Source organism: Engystomops pustulosus, chromosome 1 (genome assembly GCF_040894005.1).
Source record: "Engystomops pustulosus chromosome 1, aEngPut4.maternal, whole genome shotgun sequence".
NCBI lineage: Eukaryota > Metazoa > Chordata > Amphibia > Anura > Leptodactylidae > Engystomops > Engystomops pustulosus.
In genome coordinates, this window is record NC_092411.1 from 9,718,332 (window position 1) to 9,731,794 (window position 13,463).

The 13,463-nt window shown below is 44.1% G+C and overlaps 1 protein-coding gene across 2 annotated transcripts in view; it reads left to right on the top strand.

Annotated features, from left to right (window-relative positions):
• ARK2C (arkadia (RNF111) C-terminal like ring finger ubiquitin ligase 2C) overlaps positions 1 to 13,463 on the top strand; it is a 78,376-nt gene that overhangs the window by 55,550 nt on the left and 9,363 nt on the right. Inside the window, exons 4-7 of one of the 2 annotated variants that reach the window (XM_072132868.1) lie at positions 261 to 390; positions 7,190 to 7,294; positions 12,156 to 12,251; positions 13,160 to 13,266. In XM_072132868.1, coding sequence (XP_071988969.1) covers positions 261 to 390; positions 7,190 to 7,294; positions 12,156 to 12,251; positions 13,160 to 13,266 — 438 coding nt within the window. The remainder of the gene's footprint in view (positions 1 to 260; positions 391 to 7,189; positions 7,295 to 12,155; positions 12,252 to 13,159; positions 13,267 to 13,463) is intronic. The other variant, XM_072132869.1, reaches the window with a different exon arrangement.

Below are 13,463 nucleotides of genomic sequence, written 5' to 3' on the forward strand. Positions count from 1 at the left end.
GTCCTGAAACATATAAGTCTAGTTAGCCAAGAGTCAATGGGATCTTTCCATGTTTCCCATTATCCAGGTATCTTCCATAATTGATCCTTGTTTGTATGGCTCAAGTAAAGGAAACTTTGGGTGGCCGGTTTTACAAGTCCATCCTAAGTGAAGATAGGGTCTTGTTGCAGCTCTATTGTTTGTCTTTCCTCGTAAACATTTGTCATTCCCAATAAACCTAACGTAGGAAATAATTTTGTCCAACTTTTTTGCCTTTCCAGGGACCTCAGTGTAGATGCCGGTTTGACGCATCCTCAGTTCCAAGTCAGACCGGTCCCGCAGCACTATCAGCATTACCTAACAAGTCCTCGCCTCCACCACTTCCCAAGGACGACATCGCTAACACAGATGGTGAGAAGACTTCTCCTTGTCCTTTGCTTGTGTCTTGAAAAACTTCATATGCCTAAGGATTTACCTTCTAGGGTGTTGGCTTTGTTGTAGACCTATCACTCTACCTATTGGCGCTGATTTTTGATACTAGACTGTTGTATTTAGAGTAAGTCTCAACATTGGACCTGTCGTAAATTGTGTACTGTGCTGGTGGAGCCATCGGGCCCACACTAATCACATCAGTTAGGAGACACCATTAGTTTGGTTGAGGGGACAACCCGTTGACATGGTCCAATAATGGGAATTATAGAAAATAAGTTATGGATATAAAGAGCTCTGGCTACTAAATACAGGTGGCAACATTCGGTGGTTGTGCCTTCAGGTAGTGACTTCATATATATTGGGTTCCTCAAACCTAACCAAGATCTCCATATCTGCTCCATCTCCATTGAACACGTAGGAATCCAGTGTAGACTTCTGAGTTTTCCATACTCGTCTCCATTCCTGTTTATGAAGATTTTGGATTATTTTATTAGTTTGACCCAATTCGCTGATCCTGGCAAGGTTGACGCTCATTGAGATCGTTTAGTGGTCCTGAGGTTTAGGCGAATTTGCTTTGGTTTTATACTGGTGGTTATGTATTTTTGTGCATTTTGTTTTTCATATGTCCTAATAGAACATACGAAGACGAGGGGTTGTATCATTGTGGTGGGGGAATAATTAGACAAATGTTAAACATTAGTGTCATCTACACATCATTAGTTGCCTATATGGCTTCTTATAGAACCCCATAAAAACAAGACAAGGGTTATAGAGCAAAGAACTGTTAAAATATTCAATATTGGTTTTGTGGGAGTCCAAAACAGTTCACCCCCAACAATCACCTTCTACAGGACTTTGCGTCTATCAGTCACGTCCCCTGGTTAAAACCTACAGCCATTTAAGCCAACAAACCGGCACTACCAAGAACAGCCACCATACTCTACACGGCACTGTGCTGAGTGAGCAGTCAAGAGCAGGGACATTTAGCCAACAGGGCAAAACTTAAAATTTCCCCCTCCCTGACCTGACTAGTGCAGGTGTGAAGAGGAGAGGGAGTGCCGGCTGTGTCAGGAGCCCCCACCACGTCCAATCTCAATCTAAATTGGCCCAGAACAATCCTGCTATACTCATACACTCATTAGTTACTGGGCTGTCTACTCCTACACATCTAATATTGATGACATTTCTTTCGGTAGGTCCTGGAGGTGTGTCCTCACACTGCTTTGCTCTGGGTATTAAATTTCTCCCCAGCATAAACATTGTAACAGGCTTCAGCCTACTACAGCTGTCACTCAAAGCAGAGGGGAGGGGCTATGGACCAGTTTGGTACAAAAAACTAGGGGCACAGCAGTGTGAGGAATATAAATCCACGGTCCTGCTGCAACCAATGATGTAACGGGTTTCCCGGGTCAATGCCCATCACTAGCTACAGTTTTGCAAAGTCGAATCTATTGACACATTTCCTTAAAAGGAAACCTACCATGTGATTTGATGCATTATGAAGCAAACATACCCTGAGAATGCTGTAGCTACACTGATGCAGGATCATATCTTGGTTAATCCCTGAGCTGAGTGGCTTTGCTGAAAAAACAATTATAACATTCAGGACCTTGGGAAAGCTGGGTCAGGCTGGATGCCTAGATAACCACATTACACACATGGAGCTTGTAATAACAAATGAAGGTTAGTCAAGACATGACTAATCAACCTGAGCTGGATGACTTGTACACATCAGCTGGGGGATGGTGCAGCAATTGATTATTCTGCCTTTGGCACAACCCAGGGATTACATCATCCTCTCCTGCAGAGAATAACTCACCTGCTAGGAGAAGCGCTGGAGCAGCCATAGAAGGGACAGGGCTTCGTTATCATAATGTTATATCTGTTTTATCAGCAAAACCACTCAGCACAGGGATTAACCAAGATCTGATCCTGCATCAGTGTAGCTACAGCATTCTCCGGGTATGTTTGCTTCATACTGCATCAAATCACATGGTAGGTTTCCTTTAAATTACAAATTCCAGGTGATACATGTAAGTCCTCGTCTAGGACTGCTCATAGATGGCTTTAGGTTAACATAGGTCACTAGTTCTTATGTTATCCCGTATTTACCAGCTGACAACTTCCCCACAACAGGTTCTGCAGTAAATTGCAGATACTTTTGCCCCCGCAGAGTCGTCCTTTATGTTGAATGTCAGGGCTCTTCATGAGGTCTCATTTTCCCGGATTACTATGACTATAAGTGCTCCAGCGCCTCTCCTGGTAATAGTTCCTTTCATACGTCTCAAGTGGGATCAGGACATTGTGAAGTCTACCTGTCCATGACACCTCGTCATATCACAGCGCGCCGAGGACATTGTACAAGACGCTCGCCATTCACTCCATACACAGAGCTGTCAGGAGGAGATGAGGAATTTCCAGTTTCTCATTTCTTCTGGCTGAGACGTCTGTCATCACTTAAAGGAAATCTACCACCAGGATGAAGGATTGTAAAGTAAGTACACTGACATACTGGTGTGTGCCCCCTCTGGCAGGACCTGTTCTACTGTTAGCTCCTTATGTTTTTATGAAAAAAGACTGTAAAATTAAGCAAATGAGCATGAGGGGCTCCAGACACAATTAACAGCTATGGAGCCTGGAGCCCCTCAGACTCATTTGCATAATTTTTTAAAAGCCTTTTTGTATATAGAAGGTCTAAAAGATAAAAGAAGAGCAGATCCTGCCGGAGTGTACTTGGTTTACAGTCCTTCATCCTGGTGGTAGATGTCCTTTAAGGAGGAGAGATCCTGTCTGCGCCTTTACATGTAGCATGAATGACCTTAGTTATATTTTACCAAGGTAACTAGAGGGCTGATGGCAAGGAATCACTTCCTCAGACATACGGTATTTATATACTTAATCGATGGACGTGAAAAATCTGTCTTAATGAAAACCCCACAGTCAGTTTTAAGGAAAGACTGTCTGTAGAGATGTCTAGTGGTATAATCTGCTCAGCTCCTCCTGCTCTATAACATACTGCCTGCAGATAGGACACTATGTACAATCTGCTCAGCTCCTCCTGCTCTATAACATACTGCCTGCAGATAGGACACTATGTACAATCTGCTCAGCTCCTCCTGCTCTATAACATACTGCCTGCAGATAGGACACTATGTACAATCTGCTCAGCTCCTCCTGCTCTATAACATGCTGTCTGCAGATAGGACATCATGTACAATCTGCTCAGCCCCTCCTGCCCTATAACGTGCTGCCTGCAGATAGGACACTATGTACATTCTGCTCAGCTCCTCCTGCTCTATAACATGCTGCCTGGAAATAGGACACTATGTACAACCTGCTCAGCCCCTCATTCTCTATAACATGCTGCCTGCAGATAGGACACTATGTACAATGTGCTCATCTCCTCCTGCTCTATAACATGCTGCCTGCAGATAGGACACTATGTACAATCTGCTCAGCTCCTCCTTCTCTATAACATGCTGCCTGCAGATAGGACACTATGTATAATCAGCGCTGCTCCTCCTGCTCTATAACATGCTGCCTGCAGATAGGACACTATGTACAATCTGCTCAGCTCCTCCTGCTCTATAACATGCTGCCTGCAGATAGGACACTATGTACAATCTGCTCAGCTCCTGCTCTATAACATGCTGCCTGCAGATAGGACACTATGTACAATCAGCGCTGCTCCTCCTGCTCTATAACATGCTGCCTGCAGATAGGACACTATGTACAATCTGCTCAGCTCCTCCTGCTCTATAGCATGCTGCCTGCAGATAGGACACTATGTACAATCTGCTCAGCTCCTCCTGCTCTATAACATGCTGCCTACAGATAGGACACTATGTACAATCTGCTCAGCTCCTCCTGCTCTATAACATGCTGCCTGCAGATAGGACAATATGTACAATCTGCTCAGCATCTCCTGCTCTATAACATGCTGCCTGCAGATAGGACACTATGTACAATCTGCTCAGCTCCTCCTTCTCTATAACATGCTGCCTGCAGATAAGACACTATGTACAATCTGCTCAGCTCCTCCTGCTCTATAACATGCTGCCTGCAGATAAGACATTATGTACAATCTGCTCATCTCCTCCTGCTCTATAACATGCTGCCTGCAGATAAGACACTATGTACAATCTGCTCAGCTCCTACTGCTCTATAACATGCTGCCTGCAGATAGGACACTATGTACAATCTGCTCAGCTCCTCCTTCTCTATAACATGCTGCCTGCAGATAGGACACTATGTACAATCTGCTCAGCTCCTCCTGCTCTATAACATGCTGCCTACAGATAGGACACTATATACAATCTGCTCAGCTCCTCCTGCTCTATAACATGCTGCCTGCAGATAGGACACTATATACAATCTGCTCAGCTCCTCCTGCTCTATAACATGCTGCCTGCAGATAGGACACTATGTACAATCTGCGCTGCTCCTCTAGCATCATAGTCTGCATTTCATTCTGGCAGGTTTCCTGTTCACTATGGTCATTTCTGTATGTAATAATATTGTAGACTTTCCCACTAATTCCCATCCATCACCTGATACGGTTGTATAATAAGCAGAACACTATTGGGGGGCGATTGTAATAATCGTTGTGTTGTAACTATGTTTTACTAAGTTGGACAAGGACCCATTAGATTCTCCAGGGTGAGATAATAAGTGAGGACCCATCTAGTAGGTCCCCACCTTATAACCCACAGCATCCACCAGTAATAACCCGCGTGTTTTTCTTCTTGCTCTCGTACATTTTTCTGTACTGACTTTTTGACTTTTCCTTTGGTTACTTGGTTACAATTGATTTCACTGGGGGAAGCGGCTTCCCAAACATTATCCCGGCAAATGCATTTATTGAGCCGGCTGCAATAAAGCTATCGAAGCGCATTTCTCTGCTTCTGCTGGAGAAAATATCCCTCTAAATATGGATTAGGCTCTTATCATCCCCTTTAAAGCGGAGCTGTCACCTCTCCGGGCCTGTCTGTCTCGGTTGTCTTGGTTAATAATATTATTTCTCATGTATCTTTCCTTAATTCTACATGGAGGCATCACTCTCTCTCTCTCTCTTGTTCCTCATGGGCGTGACCAGTTATGGGCGTGTCCTACTTTGTCCATTCAGTACTAAGCCCCATTTGATAAAGCAAATGGTAACACCCAGTTGTCACTTAATTCCTATACTATGACACAACACAAATTTCAGTGAAGTGAAGATGCTGCGTTATCTAAAGATGGGAAAAGTATTTTCTAAAACAGGAGAAGTTCTCAGGAGAAGCAGTGTCACGTATACAGAGGAGATCTGATCCTCAGATACATTTTGATACTAGGGACCTATCCTCAGGATAGCCATATGAATCCGATTGGTGGGCGTTGATCACCCAGACTCAAACTTGGGCGGAGCCAAAAGCAGAAGGCTCCATCATTTGTATAACAGGGTCTGGTTGTCCCCCCACCACCGATCTGATCCGGAGGAGGGATGAGCGGCCTTGAACTCTAAAGTTTAACTCCATGCCGAATATCTTGGGTTGGGGTCCCTGACCCTAGACTTCAGCCTGAAGTTTGGACTCACCCCCACCAGTAAGAACTATGATCGCTGCTGGCAGGACCTTTAAACCCAACATTTTTCCAAGGATGTTATTACAGGGAGCAACAATCCTTGGAAAAATGGTGACCTTGGCACTGGTTGCTAGTTTTACCTGTGGGTGTCCACCGAACCCAATCCTGAACGTGTCTGCTCATCCCTAATACTGAGTATAGGTCATCCGTATAAAATTAGCTTGGGGGTCTCTAAACCCCTTTAACACAATGGGGGTCATTTACTAAGGGCCCGAATCGCATTTTTCCGTCACGTTACCCGAATGTTTCCGATTTGCGCCGATTTTCCCTGAATTGCCCCGGGATTTTGGCGCATGCGATCGGATTGTGGCACAGCATGTACGCAACGGAAATCGGGGGCGTGGCCGTAAGAAAACCCGACGGATTCGGAAAAAACGCTGTATTTTTTTTTAAAAAGTGTCGCTTGGCACAAGCTTACCTGCGCCCAGGGAGGACGGCGAACTTCAGTGCACTCCGACGGAATTTGGCGCAGCAGCAACACCTAGTGGACATCGGGCACACTACTTTAGTGATTCGCTGGATCGCGTCAAGACCGGGTAAGTAAATCTGCTCCATTGGGCAGATTCACTAAGGTAGTGCGCCCTATGTCCACTAGGTGTCGCTGCTGCGCCGATTTCCGTCGGAGTTCACTAAAGTTCACCATCCTACGCTGGGTGCAGCTAAGCGCGTGCCAAGCGACACATTTTTTTTTTTAATACGGCAGTTTTTCCGAATCCGTCAAGTTTTCTTACGGCCACGCCCCCAATTTCCGTCGCGTGCATGCCGGCGCCGATGCGCCACAATCCGATCGCGCACCACAAAATCCCGGGACAATATAGGGAAAATCGGTGCAAATCGGAAATATTTGGGTAACGCAACGGAAAAACGTGATTTGGGCCCTTAGTAAATGACCCCCAATGTTATTTTGAACACATAGTCCTGGGCACTTCTCGTCTTATTCTCGTCATGACACCGCGTCCTCGTCTTGTCCGTGCTTCTTCTGCTGCTGCTGCTCACACATTAGAGAAAGAACGTGACCTTCAGGAATATGGGTCTCCTGAGGACAACATCACGGGGGGCCCCTCGGAAGGAATGAGGATGGTATTAGCTCGGCATTGCTAGTCAGGCTGGATGTAAAGGTTCCTTCTCCATTAACTGTTTCTCTTGTCTGTTTTACAAGGTTGTCCATGAAATCAGAAATTACCCTTATCCGCAGCTTCATCTCCTTGCCCTCCAGGGTCTCAGTCCAGCGCGGCATACGTCTGCTGTGAGGGAAAGCTATGAAGTGAGTAGCTTCCAGCTTCAAATGAATGTGTTCAGGATTATCCGACATTCATGAACCTCTAGATAGATATAGGCCATCCATAGTGACCACCATGTCCATCCCACCATGCGTGACCTTCATGTGATGTGCTCTTCATGTCATGGAGTCCTATCAGTCTAGTATCTTCAGGGGCATCTTCCATCCATGGGGAAGGTGATCGGTCACCGATACATCAATTTATAACAGCTTTTAGTGTACATCAGAGGAAAGTGCTTCTTTCTCTTCTTATCAGGCTCTTTTCCTTCTCCCCCCTTCCTCCTAAACTGAAGGTCACTCTCAAAACTTTCCTGGAGGTGTCAGGTTGTATGGGTGTCTATGGAGTGGGGAGGGGGATAGAACTGGAGTTGAGTGTAAGATGAGGAACAGGTTTCTGGATAATATAGAAAGCTTCTAGCTCCCCCAAAATGTTGTATTAGCACAGGCCAGTACTGCTCTATAATGTCCTACATGATTCCATCATTGCTTCTGATTTGTTGTACAGGGGTTTGTGTAGATCTATGCGTAGGGGGCTCAGCCTATAGGATTTGTGTGTCTTGATTAGGGGTCTCTGTGTAGAAATAAGGGGTCTCGTAGACTGGGGTGTGTGTATTGACTAAAGGTTGTACTGATGTGTATCAGTGTATATGTCTCTAGGTACAGATGAGGGGTCTCTACCTATAGACTGGTATCTGTGAGTCTTGATTAGTGGTCTCTATGGACAGAATAGGGGTCTCAGTGTATAGATAGGAATCTATGGGTCTTAGTGTACAAGTAAGGGGTCTCTGCCTATAGATATAGACGTATGTGCATTCATTAGGGGTATATGTGTACTGTGGGTATTGATTAGGGGTCTCTGTTTGTAGATAAGGGGTCTCTACCTATATACTGGTATGTGTGAGTATAGATCAGGGGTCTCTGTATACAGATTAGGGGTCTCAACACATAGATAAGTATCTGTAAGTATTGATTAGGGGGATATCTGTACAGGTAAGGGTCTTAGCAATAAGATTTGGATCTGTGATTATTGACTAGGGGTCTCTCCCTGTAGACTGGGATCTGTGCATATTGTTCACAGGTCTCTATGTAAAGAGGAGGGGTCTCACTGGGTAGATTGGAATATGTGTGTAATGATTGGGGGTCTATGTGTATATATTGGGATTTGTGTGTAATTAATGGGGGGTCTCTGTGTATAAATTGGGGGTCTCTGAGTATACATTAGGATATATGTGTAATGACTGGGGGTCTCTGTGTATACATTAGGATATGTGTGTAATGACTGGGGGTCTCTGTGTATATATTAGGATATGTGTGTAATGACTGGGGGTCTCTGTGTATATATTAGGATATGTGTGTAATGACTGGGGGTCTCTGTGTATATATTAGGATATGTGTGTAATGACTAGGGGTCTCTGTGTATACATTAGGATATGTGTGTGATGACTAGGGGTCTCTGTGTATAGATTGGGGGTCTCTGTGTATAGATTGGGATATGTGTGTAATGACTGGGGGTCTCTGTGTATAGATTGGGGGTCTCTGTGTATAGATTGGGGGTCTCTGTGTATAGATTGGGATATGTGTGTGACGACTAGGGGTCTCTGTGTATAGATTGGGATATGTGTGTGACGACTAGGGGTCTCTGTGTATAGATTGGGGGTCTCTGTGTATAGATTGGGATATGTGTGTAATGACTGGGGGTCTCTGTGTATAGATTAGGATATGTGTGTAATGACTGGGGGTCTCTGTGTATAGATTGGGGGTCTCTGTGTAATGACTGGGGGTCTCTGTGTATACATTAGGATATGTGTGTAATGACTGGGGGTCTCTGTGTATACATTAGGATATGTGTGTAATGACTGGGGGTCTCTGTGTATACATTAGGATATGTGTGTAATGACTGGGGGTCTCTGTGTATAGATTGGGGGTCTCTGTGTATAGATTGGGGGTCTCTGTGTATAGATTGGGATATGTGTGTAATGACTGGGGGTCTCTGTGTATACATTAGGATATGTGAGTGATGACTGGGGGTCTCTGTGTATAGATTGGGGGTCTCTGTGTATACATTAGGATATGTGTGTAATGACTGGGGGTCTCTGTGTATAGATTGGGTGTCTCTGTGTATAGATTGGGGGTCTCTGTGTATAGATTGGGGGTCTCTGTGTATAGATTGGGATATGTGTGTAATGACTGGGGGTCTCTACCTATAGACCAGTACATATACAGATACAGGATCTGAGGTTTTTTCCTCCATATTCCACTCTCTGTTCTGCACTGCACGGATTTCCTCACAATCTTTATAATAAAATATGAAATCTTCTGGACAACGATTCTGAGTAATGAAACCAATATCCTCAGTGCCGGCTTAGGGGAGAAAATGAGAATAACCTGCGTTTTCCAATAAGTGTGTGGAGGGGGGTTTAATATGAGGATAAGGAGAGCAGCATAGCGGGGGGGGGGGGTCACATATTACACTCCGGGATCGTCAGGTAATAATAATATGTGTGGGTTATATATAGAATTTTGATTATTTAAACATTTTTTATTTCCTTTTCTTTATTTTTATTGCTTCTCTTTTTTTGGCTGTGGAGTTGCAGGGGGAGGTATATACAGGAAGTCCCCGGGTTACGTACAAGATAGGTTCCATAGGTTTGTTCTTAAGATGAATTTGTATGTAAGTTGAAACTGTATATTTTATAATTGTAGACCCAGACAAAGATTTTTTTTTTCATGATCATGGAGTTTCATGATTTTTTGCTGTAATGGGACCAAGGATTATCACTAAAACTTCATTACAGACACCTTACAGCTGATCATTGCAGCCTGGGACTATAATAACATCCAGAGAGGTCACAGGGGTCAGAGGGGTCCGTCTTTAACTAGGGGTCGTCTGTAAGTTGGGATGTCTGTATCTCTCTGGCAAAATAGTTGTGATTAATAGCAGGGAGAATCATATATGACACCCCAATATAGAATAAGGAAATGGGGTGTCCTAATAAGTCAGCCCTGATCAAATACTTCAACTATAAAGAACAAAATGACAAATCCGGCCTGCTACATACGGAGGAGCTGTCACTTATTGAGTCCATTTTCCTGTTCCTCCTTTATCCTCCCTAGAAGTACATAAATATAGTGACAACTGGGTGTGGCCATTCGCCTTGTCCTGGCACCCTCCAGAACTGCTTAGTAACATTCGGTTGCAAGGTTTTTTGGAAAGGGGGAGGTGACCTCCAGTATAGATTCATATGATGATGTTGGACCTGTACATGTAAGCAATGGGCGACCAGTAAAACCCATTCTTGGGGTCCAGCACTGTGACTACATGTGTATCTGTCTGTTACGTAATCGTTACATATTATTATATGCATATATAGAGATACAGTGAGGGTCCTCTGTCAGCCCTACAATGCAGTGACTAGCGGCCCACCGGGGGATCCAACTGTTCACCTGTGGGTGCGTCCGAGCCTGAAGAATGGAGACAAGTGGAAGATCACAGACTGATACAAAGTAGCAGAGGAAGAAGAGTGGGATGAATCTGTAGGAGGCAGTGACCTGTCTAGTCTTATGTTAGGATTTGCAGAGGGTCAGGGGACTAGGAGTCAAATGAAAGAAGAAAAAAATGGTAACTAATTATAGGGAGACCAACCAAGAACAGCCCTTAAAGGGGTTTTATAGAAAGCTGGAAGATAAAGAGGAGTCACAGGCCTCCCGGGACACGGGATGTCACTTCCATTTTCCATGAGACTGATGGAATAGCCAAGTACAGTGCTCAGCGATCTTAGCCGGTCCTGTAGACTTCCACTGGTGCAACAATGTAACCATCCCCATAGTGACCCTCATGCTAGTGATTGGTGGGACGCCAGGATAGAAGACTCCTATCAGATATATACATCATTTCTTATTCTGTCTGATTCTTTATATTTGTGTCTTCATTCCACTAGAACATTTTCACATCTTTGCCCCTTTTTTTTTTTTTTAAATGTTTTTTTTTCCTGTATTTTACTACTAATGTGTTTAATTATGACACCAAAATATTATCTTGTCAGTAAAGTGCAAAAACATTTTATGCTTTCAATATCTGGTTTATTGGCGGGAACAAGTGTGAACATGTCAAGAACGATTAACGGGATTAATTAATCTAGAAATGTTTAGAAAAACTAAAATTTTCAGTGTTTGCCTCTTGGTGTGAACTTAGATGTTAATTGCGTTTTGATCCATTGCTTGATCAGCTATTAAATTACATTGGGGGCGTGGTTTATTGTATGGGGTGGCTTAGGCAGAGCTGCGGGGAGGAGACGGGGGGACTCCTGCTGTAGCCAGTTGCCTTACAGAAAATTCTTTCTTTAGAGGAGTAGAGAAGATTCTATAACTATTCATTTCAGATGTTATTTCTAGAGAAAATAGGAGTTGTAGTCGTTGTTCTTTTAAAGGGGTTATCCCAGAATCAACAAAAAAAGGTGAAAAGCATGTGATGACCTCATTTGGTTCCCTCCTGTCATAAAAATGGTCCCTTGGTTCAGTGAACTTATAGGTAACACACAATAACAACTGGCGCTCCATTCTAAGCCCATAGGACTGCTAAGTGATGCTGGGAGTTGTAGTCTGTAGTCCCATGTAGGCAGAATAAACCACAGACTGCATGCACAGACACCACCTTACTGAAATCTCGTAGTTGGTAGGGTCCAAGTGGTGACCCTGATCCTCTATCCCATAATTCCTAGTTGTGGTCCTAGGACATCCCCTTTAAATGTGGAAACATAATAACCTCTCCTTAGATGAGGATGACTACATTGATGTGATGGAGTTATAGCTATAGGGACAGATATGTAACATTGTTATTCTCTTACAGGAGCTGCTACAACTAGAAGACAGACTGGGAAGTGTAACGCGAGGGGCCGTGCAGAACATCATAGAGAGGTGCACGTTCCCACACAAATACAAGAAGGTACGAGACAAGGATGTCACGCGTTTACCCAAATGTCCGAAGGGAGAGGTCCTAGTGGGAGGCTCATTTAAAGGGGTTGTGCCTTGGGTTGCTCTTTTGCACTGCAGCGGCCGCTACTGGCGAAATTTAGTATTGCAGGGCTAATTAAAATTCTACTTTTTAGTTTATGGGGTTTGTAGAGGTGAATCTTAAAGGAAATCTACCATCAGAATCCATCCTGATAAACCAGGGACATTACTCATAGATCCAGGCACCGGGACTGTGGTATCTTCTTATATTTCTTATCAATGGCCTCCTTCCTTCTAAAATCAACTTATATAATTATATCATTATAGTTAATGAGTAAGAAGGGCTCTGGGGATGTTACCAGAGCCCCTCAGTGCTGCAACTAATGGGCTGTTATACTGTCTCATACTCCCACATGCTCCTTCCGCACTTACCCCTCTCAATGTGTGCCCAAAAATTCCTATGCTACAACAGGAAAAAGGAGGTGGAAGTACTGAGGGAACAGGGGGCGAGTGAGACAGTGTAACAGCCTGTGAAGCTGCAGCACAGAGGGGTTCTGGTAATGCCCCCAGAGTACTCCTGGTTCATTAGCATAATTTTAAACTGTGATTTTAGAAGGAAGGGGGACCTGGTGACAAATATAAGAAGATACCACAGTCCCGGTGCCTGGATCTATGAGTAATGTCCCTGGTTTGTCAGGATGGATTCTGATGGTAGGTTTCCTGCTCTGCTCTTTAGTTTATGGGTCTTGTAAAGTGAATCTGAAATTGAGGACCACCTTCTATAAACTCGATATATAGCCTGATGGGGTTTAAGGGAAAATCATGAGACATAACTTCGTGATACTTTATTTATTTTTAGCTTTTTATGAATTTTTTTCCCCCATCTTTTCCGCCTCACAGAGAATGCCGCACGATGGCAAAGACACAAAAGAAGACGAGGAGGAGACGGATACGGATGAAAAGTGCACAATCTGCCTGTCCATGCTTGAAGATGAAGAGGACGTGAGGTAACGAGAGAGTCATAGAACGCTGACTTATATTGTCATACGACTATAATGTATACATTACAGCAGTGTCGGACTGGCCCACTAGAGTACCAGAGGATCCTCCGGTGGGCCCCTTCTCAACCCAATACTGAACCCCAGAGGTCCATCAGAAAACAAAACAATTTGGAGTCTGCTAGAGTATATTTTCTGGGGTGATA